The sequence below is a fragment of the Monodon monoceros genome, unplaced genomic scaffold (genome assembly GCF_005190385.1).
Source record: "Monodon monoceros isolate NGI ecotype Baffin Bay Population unplaced genomic scaffold, NGI_Narwhal_1 Super_Scaffold_15, whole genome shotgun sequence".
Taxonomy (NCBI): Eukaryota; Metazoa; Chordata; class Mammalia; order Artiodactyla; family Monodontidae; genus Monodon; species Monodon monoceros.
In genome coordinates, this window is record NW_021703771.1 from 55,924,817 (window position 1) to 55,937,948 (window position 13,132).

General features: G+C 32.8%; 1 protein-coding gene across 1 annotated transcript in view; it reads left to right on the forward strand.

Annotated features, from left to right (window-relative positions):
* The window catches only part of LAMA2 (laminin subunit alpha 2), a 448,946-nt gene that overhangs the window by 117,025 nt on the left and 318,789 nt on the right, over positions 1 to 13,132 (forward strand). The window contains exon 8 of the mRNA XM_029224020.1: positions 4,313 to 4,412. Within this exon, the coding sequence (XP_029079853.1) occupies positions 4,313 to 4,412 (100 nt within the window). The remainder of the gene's footprint in view (positions 1 to 4,312; positions 4,413 to 13,132) is intronic.

Below are 13,132 nucleotides of genomic sequence, written 5' to 3' on the forward strand. Positions count from 1 at the left end.
AATTATTCATATCAGTGTTTTCAGTGTAGAGATCTTGCGTGTCTTTTGTTAATTTTGTATACTTTCCTTCTGCCTGAAGAACTTCCTTTAGCTTTTTTTTAAAAAATAGGGCAAGAATTGATGGTGACAATTTCTCTCAGGTTTATTTCATCGGAAAATGTCTTTATTCTACCCTTATTACTGAAGTATATTTTCATTACATGGAGAGAGATGTTTGTTTTTCTTTCAGTACTTTAAAGATATGGTATTTTCTTGGGCTTCCCTGGTGGCGCAGTGGTTAAGAATCTGCCTGCCAATGCAGGGGACATGGGTTTGAGCCCTGGGCCGGGAAGATCCCACAGGCCTCGGAGCTGCTAATCCCGTGAGCCACAACTACTGAGGCTGCGTGCCACGCTACTGAAGCCCACGTGCCTAGAGCTCATGCTCCACAACAAGAGAAGCCACCACAGTGAGAAGCCTGCTCACCACGACTAGAGAAAAGCCTGCACGCAGCAATGGAGACCCAACACAGACAAAAATAAAATAAATAAATTTATTAAAAAAATAAAGATACAGTATTTTCTGGATTTCACTTATTCTAATGAGAAGGCAGCCATCATTTGCATTTTTTTCTTCTATATATAATGTGTCTTTAACTCTCTGACTGATTTCAAGATATCCTCTTTTTATTTGCCTTTTAGCAGCCAAAACATGTATTGGCAAACTATGACCTCTAGATCAAATTTGGCCCATGGCCTATATCTATGTGGCCTGTGAACAAATAATTTTTTTTTACATTTGTAAAAGTTTGTTAAAAGAAAAAAAAGAAAGAGGCAGAGGAGAAGGAGGGGAGTAGAAAAAGGAGAGGAAGGGAAAGGAGATGGAACAAAAATGAAAAGAACAACAAAAAAATTAAGGAAAAGAAAAAGAAGAACAAGATGAACAAGAACTAGGTGGAAGAGGTGGAGGAGAGAAGGAGGAGGAAGAGAAGAAACAAACCTTATGTGCCTTACAAAGCCTACAGTTTTAGTTACAGAAAAAATTTTCCAATTTCAGAATTGGACCATGTGTATCTAAATGTGGCTTTCTTTGTGCTTACCTTCTTGGCTACTGAGCTTCTTGTAATTATAAATTGAGATTTTATACCACATTTTGGAAATTTTAAGCCATTATTTCTTTAAAAAATTTTTTGAACCATGCTCTCTCTTCCCCTTTTGTGACTCCAACTGCATACAGGTCAGGTTGCTGGACTGTGTCCTATAGGTTACTGAGTCTGTGGTAATTAAAATTTGTTTTGTTCTTCAGATTGGATAAATTCTATTTATCTGTAATTAGGTATACTACCTTTCTCCCTGCCATCACTTACCTGCTGCTAAGCATATCCAGTTAATTTTTTCATTGAGATATTTTATTTTCAGCTTTATAGACTTATTGTGTTTTTTGTAATTTCCATTTCTCTGCTGAAATAATCCATGTGTTTACTCCTTATGAACATTATTTCCTTTATATTCTTGGGCACATATACAGACCTGTACAAGTCCTTGTCTGCTAATTTCAATACTTGGGACACCTCAGGGTCTGTTTTTATTGGCTTGCTGTTTCTTGAATAAGGACCACACCTTCATTTTTCTCCTCGTGTCTAGTAATTTATAATTTACACAGGACATTGAGGATGATACAGTGTAGAGACAAGATTTTGTTGTCTTCTTCCAAAGATTTGTGAATTTTGTTTTAATAGGTAATCAACTTACTGACTAATCACTATTAAACTGAGGAGGCTTGCTTTTATACCTTGTTAGGACAGATTAATAAAAAGCTCAGGTGTTTATCTAACCTTTCCAACTTGATTGATAAAGTCTTGTTTCTGTTTACTTTATGGTGTGTAGACTGGAAAATTTTACTCAGATCATTTAGCTTTCCAGCTGTTGCTATCCACTGGGCTCCTTGGAGTCCCCTGATTTAATGTACAATTAAAGGATCAGTTAAGAATTGAGAGGTATTGATATGCAAATTTTGTTGTTACCCTTATATGAACATGGATCTCATCTACTGTATTTTCTTCTTTCAAATCTCAAATCCTTCTAATTTCTGCCTGCTTTTGATTATTCTCCCAAGTCCTCAAATGTTTGATTTTTATATTTTGTCCAGAATTCATAATTGCCATTTGACCATGTGCTAGACCTATACAAGACACTGTGCCATCATTAAAACTGGAAGCTTCATCAAGTTATTACAAGTTATTAAGTGAATCTGAGCCTAGATTTTCATATTTTAACACATAAAAATACGTATGCTATATTGTGTTAAAAATTCAGATCTTTCAGGTTCTTAATATTTGGGTAGAAATTCAGTGTGTTTTTATGAAGATATAGATAGAAAAGTTTTGTGCATTGCAAATTTTATAGCTAAATAACGTATCTCTATGATATTCTTAAAATTATTGCCTTAAAATATAATTTTAGATTTATCTCCTAAATACATATATTTAAATGCTAAAATACACACACACACACACACACACACATATAGCAGTGCTTACTTTGAGGATTGATTAGTAATCTGATTATTTTAATAAAATTAAAAATCAAGTGTAAAGTAGATTAATTTATAAAATCTCTTATGTTAGGACTTGTTCCTGATCAGCAGTCTGATTCAGGCAGATTTTCCCAATTACCACAAAGAAGGATAACAAATTAAGAGGCTTTGGTTTACTCAAGCTCATCATTGGAATCATAAATCATATTTATAAGAGCTAAGAATTTATCCTAAAGAAATGTATTGCTGTATGCCCACAGAGAGTTTTGTTTTGTTTTTCTTCATGTCTTGGTTTTCTCTTGGTTAGAAAGCCCTCCTCCCAATTCCACTCTCAAATTGCTACTCATACTTCAAGCTCCAGTCTAAATGTCACTTTTTCTGTGAAACATTGCTTGACTTCATTGTGTTATTACTCTGTCTTCTTTTGCCCCAGAACGCGCTGCTTGTGTGTCTGTTTTATCACTTTGCACATTCTATTTAATCAATATCTTTCAAGTCTGCTATTCCTGTAAGCTTCTTTAAGGCAGAAATCAGGCCTTATCTGTGCTTTGCACAGTCCTTACTTCATAATAGGAAGTGAATGAATGGGTCTTAAACAAATGATGATTTTGAAACTGATCTGTGGATATAGTTGATTGAATTCTATCAGACATGTAAATATTTCTCTACTTGTGAAACTTTAACTTATATTAGCAAACAGGTTTTCATTTATCAATTAAACCTAGACATATACATATATAAAACTGTATTTTATTGGAGAAACATATATATATACTTATATACACAATTTTTTATATATATTCAGAGTATTTTAGTATTTCCTAGGCAAAGAATTTCTTTATTTTTTTTTTGTTCTTATCCTATTGCATCTTGAAAATAAATATTGTATATTTGGTACATTAGCACGGTCTAGGTGTGTTTAATTAAAATATTCTAACATTAAAAACTGCTAGTTGTACTGTGTATTTAATGTATGTGAGGAATCTTATGAGATGCTTTATATGTTATTCCTCTTAATTTTAATTTAATAACATCACTAAAGTTTCTACTATTATCATCATATTATCAGGAAGTAAGTAAATTGCAGGAGGCCACATAGCCAGTAAGTGGACACAGTGGGATATGAGCTCAAGCCTTCCTAATTACAGAGCCTACATTGTTTCCCCCCAGATTATGCTGCCTCCTGAGAAAGTCAAATTTTTAACGTAAATATTTAACATCTTTTTCAAGCACCAAATATACATTTCTATTTAATTAGCTATATCATGATCAATGTAAAAAGTTTTTGAAAAATTAATTTGGGGAAAAATTACTAATTTTGAACTATGTTGTAATAAAACAACAGTAAGGAAGATTTTATTATGGAATGTATATTTCTCTAATATTCTAATGTTCTCTATATAAGCAAACATTGTTCTTTTTGTTTGTAATGATAATGATACTGTGATTATAAAAGAAAGAGATGCATACTGAAATGTGTAGGGATTAAAAGACTTTATTGGGGATTTTCTTTAAAAACTTCAGCAAAGAATAAAATGTGATGAATCATATAGCAAAATCTTGATAATTGTTGAATCTAGGTAACAAATATTTAGTAGTTTATTATGCTATCCTCTTTATTTCTGTGTATCCACTTAGATGAAATGGATTTTAGAAAATGCAAACATATAATAAAGAAAATTTCTTATATTATCATTTTCTAAATATAATTTATTATTATTTATTAAAATGTTCTTTAAAGTCTTGCTGAATTGAAAAATTTACTGTTTTTAAAACAGAATTTTAATATTTTTCTTAGATATCTCCAAATTATCCAAGGCCATGCCAGCCATGCCATTGTGACCCAATTGGTTCCTTAAGTGAAGTCTGTGTCAAGGATGAAAAACGTGCTCAACGAGGTGAGAGCTATAGTAGAAGGCCGTTGTTCTGATGAAAGGACAACTAAAGCCAAGTGTGATTATTTTCAGAAAATGGAATAAATTTATTCTTTTTTTTTTTTTTGGCCGCATTGGGTCTTTGTTGCTGCGCGTGGGCTTTTTTCTCTAGTTGCGGAGAGTGGGGCTATTCTTTGCTGCGGTGCGCAGGCTTCTCATTGCGGTGGCTTCTCTTGTTGTGGAGCACAGGCTCTAGGTGCGCGGACTTCAGTAGTTGAAACATCCAGGCTCAGTAGTTGCGGCACGTGGGCCCCAGATCACGTGGGCTCAGTATAAATTTATTGTTACAGCTATCAATGTCCCCTACAGGAAGCAGTTTTTAATTCATCTCAATAATTATGTTTGTTTAATTATACTTTAAAAGCAAGAAAAGTTGAATCATTTGTTTTGCATTAGTATACGTGTATATATATATATATACACACACACACATATATACATATTTACATGTCTATATATATATCTTCTAGTCTATTATAAATCTGTGGTGTATGTAATTTTTTGACGTCTTGCTATTTATTATATTGCTTTGCAGCATGTATGATTTCTAGGGTGAAATGACAGTGTTCTTTGAGGGATGTGTGTGCTACAATGGGAAGAGCGAATAGATGAGATCACAGACTGAGATGTAGTTAATAATACAGAAAGTGAGAAGTCTACATAAAGGACTGTAAAAGGCAGTAGGAATGAGTTAATGAAGGGAAAGAGGCTGACATTAATTTAAGACAAAACCTTCTTTGAGGATTGAAATTCACGATGAACTCCAAACATTAAGTAATCAAATGCCAAATTAACTCTTTGATGTAAAATGTTTAGGAACTACTTCCAGGAAAGTTGCTTGCCAAAGTAGAAAATTCATAGAATATATCTGGAACTGTTTCTTTATATTTCTAAGACTGGATTCTTCTCTTCTGTGGAAAGACTAAAATAAATCATGGCTATGCTATAGGCTTTTTCCCCGAAAGACCTTCTATTTAAAAGACTGGCAATATTTCTTTGGCACAGTTTAGCTTACCTGCTTTCTTTACAAAACTATTTGATTATCTGTTTAAGCCTTACAGTCTTAAATCTTAAAAGATTAAAAAATGATTATTTAAAAACTCAAATGGTGAATTATTGATGTCACTTTTCATTTTATGGTCCCTTATCTTTTTATGGTAGCAACTGAATCACATTATTTTGAGCAATGTAATTTAATTTTATCCCCTGAGTTTAAAATGGTAGGTATTTTGTTGTTGAAAAAAGTGACTACCAAAAAAAAAAAGTAGAAAAATGAGTATTCAATGGTAATGCTGGTAATTCAGCATAGTACTCTTATTAACATTTGTGTGTTAACTTTACATGATGAATTTTTCCCCATATCTGTTCGTTTCTCTGAAATCTGGTTTTAGCTCCTGAATACAGTACTCAACTTTGAATAGATATTAAGATTGTTTCTAAATTTTGTGTATTTTAACCAATGCTTTAATGAAGATCTCTGGATATAAATATTTTTCAATTATTTTTTTCCTCTGTGCTCTAAATTCTTTTTTCCAAATTATGGTATAGTTGATGTACAATATTATATGTTACAGTTGTACAAAATAGTGATTTTTCAATTATTATAAAAACAACACATGGTCACATAAAATTTTAACAGTAGGGAAGGCAATAAAATAAACAGCAAAGTGTCCTCTTCAACTTATGCACCCCTAGTCTCATTTCCAAATTTAATCACACTGATCCTTTCCTCCTCTTAAGTTCTTTTGGAAGAACTTATCTTTCAAACAATATCTGAATAGTATTCTTAGTATTTTTCATCACCATTAAATATTGCCTATTGACTGTCCATCTTGGAACACAAACATTTCATTCATATCACCTTCTTCCTACCATTCATATCTTTCTATAATTTTTTTCTTCTGTGGTATTTTTAGCATGTTAAATAAAAAGCTTAAATTCCTAGTTTTTGATTTATTAAAGTTGGACTTTATCTCTTGAGGTCATACTACACAAACTGAGAAAAAGACCGTCCTTACATGCTCCCCTGATCTTCAACCTACTTGACAATGTCTGTCAATTGCATCTTCACCTTTTCAAAAATTGTGTAGAGATATTTGGTTCCAGGCCAATAATTAATTTTTCTAATGTTAAATTGAAAGCAATAATCAATATTTGTAATATTGTCATTAGATCTATTTTATTCAATATGGGCTTGAGTTGAATAATTAGACATATAACCATGATACATTTTTCTCTTCCTGTTTAGTCTGATGATCTCTTTAGGAAACAGTCTCAGATGTAGTCTAATGATTTGGATTTCTTAGTCAGAATGAATAACCAGATCATGAGAAATGATGTTCACTATCTCATTGGCATTAACCTGATTGCTAGAGAAAAACAAATATTTTGTGTGTGAATTTTCTGTTTCCTTAATTTTCTTTTTGGTGTAAGGTGGTTTTTTTCCCTCCATAGATTTGTAAGAGCTCTAATAGTATGTTGTATTTGTTATGAACAATTTCAGGATTTTCTTTGTGTCTCATGATTATAGATAAGAATTTTTAATGTATATAGTTTTAAAATTTTTATATAATCTATGAAAATTTAGAAAACCCACTTTAGCTATAATAATGACATACTAAAATTATTATGCATAGCAATATTTTTCTATTGGATTTCTTACATGCCTTTATAATCCTAAAATTCTTATCTACTCCAAGTTTACACAAATTATTTATTTCTTTAGTTTTTATTTCCTTTTATTCTTCCAGTTTTATTGAAATATAATTGACATACAACACTGTTTAAGGTGTTCAGTATAATGATTTGACTTTCATACTTCATGAAATGATTACCACAGTAAGTTTAGTGAACGTTCATCATCTCGTATAGATACAAAATAAAAGAAAAAGGAAAAAATTTTTTCTTGTGATGAGAACTCTTAGGATCTACTCTGTTAACAACTTTCATGTATAACATACAGCAGAGTTCATTATATTAATCAGGTTGTACATTACATCCCTTGTACTTATTTATCTTATAACTGGAAGTTTGTACCTTTGACCACTTTCATCTTGACCACTTGATTTCTTTTTATGATACGCTTAATTCTTTAATCCATCTGGAATTTATTTTGGTATATTTTATAAGAAAAGTTTCTAACTGCATTTTGTTTTTCTGATAGTCTCTTTTAATTCACCTATATTTAATATTATTTTTGTTTCTTTAAACATTTAAATACAGTCCCCCCTTATCCCTGGGGGTATGTTTCAAGATTCCCAGTGGATGCCTGAAACTGCAGATGGTACCAAACCCTGCATATACGATGTTTTTTTCCTATACAGACATACCTATGATAAAGTTTAATTTATAAATTAGACACAGCAAGAGCAACAACAACTAATAATAAAATAAAACAGTCATAGCAATATACTATAATAAAGTTATGTGAATGTGGTCTTTCTCTCTCAAAATATCTTTTTGTACAAATTCCATGCCTTTTTCATCTTAACCAAACACTTATCATGCCCTGTGGTCAAAACTTTTACAATTTGAGGTGCAACAGCAAAACTATCACAAATTTCCTTTTCCTTCTTCACAGTTTCATAGATAGAAGATTTGTTCTTATGGTAGACCTTAACAACCTCAGCATACAGTTTGTCTTTCTTAAGTTGAAAAATTTCACCATTTCATTTAAAGGAAGCATTTCATGGCTTCTCTTTGGCATATCTGAATTGCCAGTATCACTACTCATATATTGGGGCCATTATTAAGTAAAATAAGGGTTACTTGAACGCAAGCACTGCAAAACCTTGACAATCAATCTGAAAACCAATATGGCTACTAAGTGACCAGTGGGATGAGATATGCTGCCAAAAGGGATGATTCACATCCTGGGCAGGATAGAGTGGGATGGTGCAAGATTTCATCACTGTACTCAGAATGGCACTTGATGTTAAACTAATGAATTGTCTGTTTCTGGAATTTTCCATTTAATATTTTTCGACCGTGTTTGACCATAGGTTAACTGAAACCATAGAAAGTGAAACCGCAGATAAGACAGGACAGCTCTATGTTTATTCTTTAATTTGTATCTGTTACCAGTATTCTCTGCTATCTATTTGATTCTGCAATTTGATTTTTCTGCTAAGTCTTTATCAGGGCCTTGTCTTCTTGTATGTTTCATGATTGTGTGTGTGTGTGTGTGTGTGTGTGTGTGTGTGTGTGTGTGTGTGTGCACGCACATACCTGTGTATTTTCTAGTTTACCCTTTCAGGGGTCTTGAGTTTATATGTAAAGTTCTCTGATATGTCCTCCTAACTTGAGTAGTACCTAGAAATTGTCTTTTGTTCCATAAAACCATGCTCCATGCTCTAGACTAGTTAATCAGAATTAGTCAACTTCAGGAAAGACACTGGTTTAAGGACTGGCTTACCACTCTAGAAAGTAATTTTTTTAGTTTCTGATCTCCAAGGGGTTTCTCTATTTCATAACAGCACAACCATTTTATATATATCTCTCTCTGCTAACTGTCTATCTTTAATTTCATCCTGCATAGTCAAGTGTTCTGAACAAGGAAGTCTTTATGGACATTTACTTCATAATATTTCCAGAAACAAACATTAATAGACATTGTTTATTACTTGCAGTATTTCTACATTTGGTATCAAGGTCTGGAGATTTTAACAGCAGAAACAAATATTAATTTGGGGGAATGCATCTGCAACCTTTATTGAACGGATTTCTTTTCCATTTGACTTATACATATGATTTAAAAAAATTAATGTTAAACGATACAGGCATATCTCAGAGATATTGCAAGTTCAGTTCCAGACCACTGTAATAAAGCAAGTCACACTAATTTTTGGTTACCCAGTGCATATAAAAGTTATGTTTACACTATACTGTAGTCTCCTAAGTGTGTAATAGCGTTATGTCTAAAAACGCAATACCTTAATTAAAAAAAGACTTCCTTGCTAAAAAATGCTAACCGTCATCTGAGCCTGTAGTGAGTTGCAATTTTTTGCTGATGGAGGGTCTTGCCTTGATGTCAGTGGTGGCTGACAGATCAGGGTGGTGGCTGCTGAAGGCTGGGATGGCTGTGGCAATTTCTTAATATAAGACACCAGTGAAGTTTGCCACGTCGATTGATTCTTCCTTTCATGAACGATTTCTCTGTAGCATGTAATGCTATTTGATAGTATTTTATGCACAGTAGAACTTCTTTCAAATTTGGAGTCAATCTTCTTAAACCCTGTGGCTGCTTTATCAACTAAGTTTATGTAATATTTTAAATTCTTTGTTGTCAGTTCAATAGTCTTCACAGCATCTTCACCAGGAGTAGAATCCATCTCAAGGAATCACTTTCTTTGCCCATCCAGAAGAGGCAACTCCTCTTCATTAAAGTATAACATGAGGTTGTGGCAATCCAGTTCCATCTTCAGGCTCCACTTCTAATTCTATTTCTCTTGCTATTTCCACCACATCTGCAGTGACTTTCTGCACTGAAGTGTTGAACCCTTCAAAGTTATCCATGAGGGTTGGAATCAACTCCTTTCCAACTCCTGTTATTGTTGATATTTTGGCCTCTTCCCATGAATCTCAGATGTTCTTAATGGCATCTAGAATGGTGAATCCTTCCCAGAAGGTTTTCAATTGACTTTGCCCAGATCCATCAGCAGAATCACTGTCTATGGCAGCTGTAACCTTAGGAAATACATATTTTTAATGATAAGACTTGAAAGTCAAAATTACTTCTTGATCCACGGGCTACAGAATAGATGTTGTGTTAGCAGGCAGGGAAACAACATGAATTTCATTGTACATCTCCATCAGAGCTCTTGGGTGACCAGGTTCGTTGTCAAGATGATCAGTAATATTTTGAAATGAGTCTCTTTTTTTTTGAGCAATAGTTCTCAACAGTGGGCTTAAAATATTCAATAAACCATCTTAAACAGATGTGCTATCATCCAAGTAGAGTAGATTTAGTGTAAGTCTTAAGGGCCCTGGGATTTTTGGAATGGTAAATGAGCATTGACTTCATCTTAAAGTCACCAGCTGCATTAGCCCCTAACAAGAGAGTCAGCCTGTTCTTTGAAGATTTGAAGCCAGGTGTTGACTTCTCCTCTCTAGCTATAAAAGTCCTAGATGGCCTCTTCTTCCAATAGTTGCCTGTTTCATCTACACTGAAAATCTGTTGTTTAGTGTCCTCACCTTTGTGAATTATCTTAGTTAGATCTTCTGGGTAACTTGATGCAGCTGCTTCATCAGCAGTTGCTGCCTCATCTGACACATTTATGTTATGGAGACGGCTTCTTTCCTTAAGCCTCATGAGCCAACTTCTCCTAGCTTCAAACTTTTCTGTAGCTTCCTCACCTCTCTCAGCCTTTATAGAATTGAAGAGAGTAAGGGCCTAGCTTTGGATTAGGCTTTGGCTTAAGGGAAGGTTGTGGCTGGTTTGATCTTCTATCCAGACCAATAAAACTTTCTCCATATCAGCAATAAGGCTGTTTCACTTTCTTAACATTTGTGTGTTCACTGGAGTAGCACTTCTAGTTTCCTTCAAGAACTTTTCCTTTGCATTCACAACTTGGCTAACTGGTGAAAGAGGACTAGCTTTAGACCTTATTTCGGCTTTTGACATGCCTTTCTCACTAAGCTTAATTATTTCTAGCTTTTGATTTAAAGTGAGAGACATGCAACTCTTCCTTTCACTTGAGCACTTAGAGGCCACTGTAGAGTTATTAATTGGCCTAATTTAAATATTGCGTTTGAGGGAGCAGGGAGGCCTGAGGAGAAGGAGAGAGATGGGAAATGGCCAGTCTGTGAGCAGTCAGAACACACTCAACATTTATAGATTAAGTTTGCTGTTTTATGTGTGTGTGGTTAGTGGTGCCCCAAAACAATTATAATAGTAATATCAAAGCTCTGATCGCAGATCACCATAACAAATATAATAATAATGAAAAAGTTTGAAATATTGGGAGGATTATCCAAATGTGGCACAGAGACACAAAGTAAGCAGATGCTGTGGGAAAAATGGTGCCAGTAAATGTGCTCAATGCAGGGGCAAACCATCCATGTGTAAAAAGCAAAGTATCTGCGGAGCACAATAAAACAGTGAATAAAATGAGGTATTTATATTACCAAAATAAATTCTACTAGGTCATCATGGAAGGTCCTTTTAATTTACAGTACTTTAGGGTTCAGCTTGGTGTTTATTTTATTTAGGATTTTCTTATCTGGATTCATATGTTAACTTGTTCCTGGCTCTGACACCTGCCAGCTGTGCTACCTTGGCAAATCACTAAATTTCTCTGCGTCTTGGTTTCCTCATCTGTAAAGCGGGGAAGATAATAGGGTCTACCTCATATTGTTATTTTGAATGTTAACTCAATTAGCATATATGTAGTGTGTAAGCAAATTGTAATGCCTAGCATAAAATAAATGCCATTTAAATATTAGTCGTTATGTTTATTTTGGATTATCTTTGTTAGATTTTTATATCATGTATTCACTAGCTTAATAAACTGAATTACATACCTCTCTGTTTTTTATATGCTCCATAAGAGTTTCAGACTTTGAAAACAGTGTAAAAACTAACTGGTACTGAAATATTTTTGTGGGAATTCTTTCATCATTTGTCCTCTTTTGATATCCTTAATCAGCTTTGTCTAAGTTTCCTTTTTTTGCTTCCTTTTCTTTTTGTTTATGTTTCAAATTTACCTTCTTTCCCAGGTGTTCATTTTTTTTTTTTTAATTTTTTGGTAATGACATGAATTAAGTTTTAATTTATTTACATTTTTTAAAACAATGGAATATTTAAACCTAAAAGTTTGGCTTCAGTTTTTCAACACCCAATGAACATTGCTAAGTTCCTTTCTTACTGCTTTTATATTCTATTTAAAAAACTATTTGATCTGCAATTAAAGTCTTGATTTTCTTTTTAACCTAAGAGTTATTAGGAAGAAATATTTATTAATTTTTAGAGTGTCTGAGTTTTGCATAAAATTCTATCTTCATGTTTGATATTCATAATTAATTTAATCCTAATTTAATGTAGCATTTGTTACAAATATAGAAGTAGCAATTTATGTTAAGAAAATAAGCCTTAAATAATTTCTGCTTTGAGAAATTGAACATTTTTGTGGATTAGTTAATGATAAGCTACAATAAATATTTATATGCCATTTAATATATAATTCAACATTATTAGATTATTCAAATTTTTGTGTTTTGCTTTTTACTAATTCATGTGTAAATATTTAAAGTTGGTAGGTTAATGTCATTCTCAGCCATTGATTTTGGGGCAATTTTCCTTTGATTTCCAGTATCTTTCATTGTCTATATTTTTTTGTACTTCTAATTAATGCTTATTTGGAGCATAAATATAATAACTTAAATTATGTATTGTACCTTTAGTAATGTAAACAGAGAGCTTGTTCTATTGAATTTATTTTAATTGAATTCTACTTTGGCCATCATTAATATTACTACAACTGTTTTTAATTTTCTATATGCTTTCCTAATGTATATTTACCTTCTTTTATTTTTAATATTTCTTGTCATTTTGTCTATTTCTTGTGAACATTACATGCACATATTTTTAATTGAAAGAGTAAGACTAACTTATGTATTGTTAGTATGTATGTTTGGCACTCTTTCTGTCATTGTTTTATGTTTTCTCAGCATAATGTTTCCTTGCT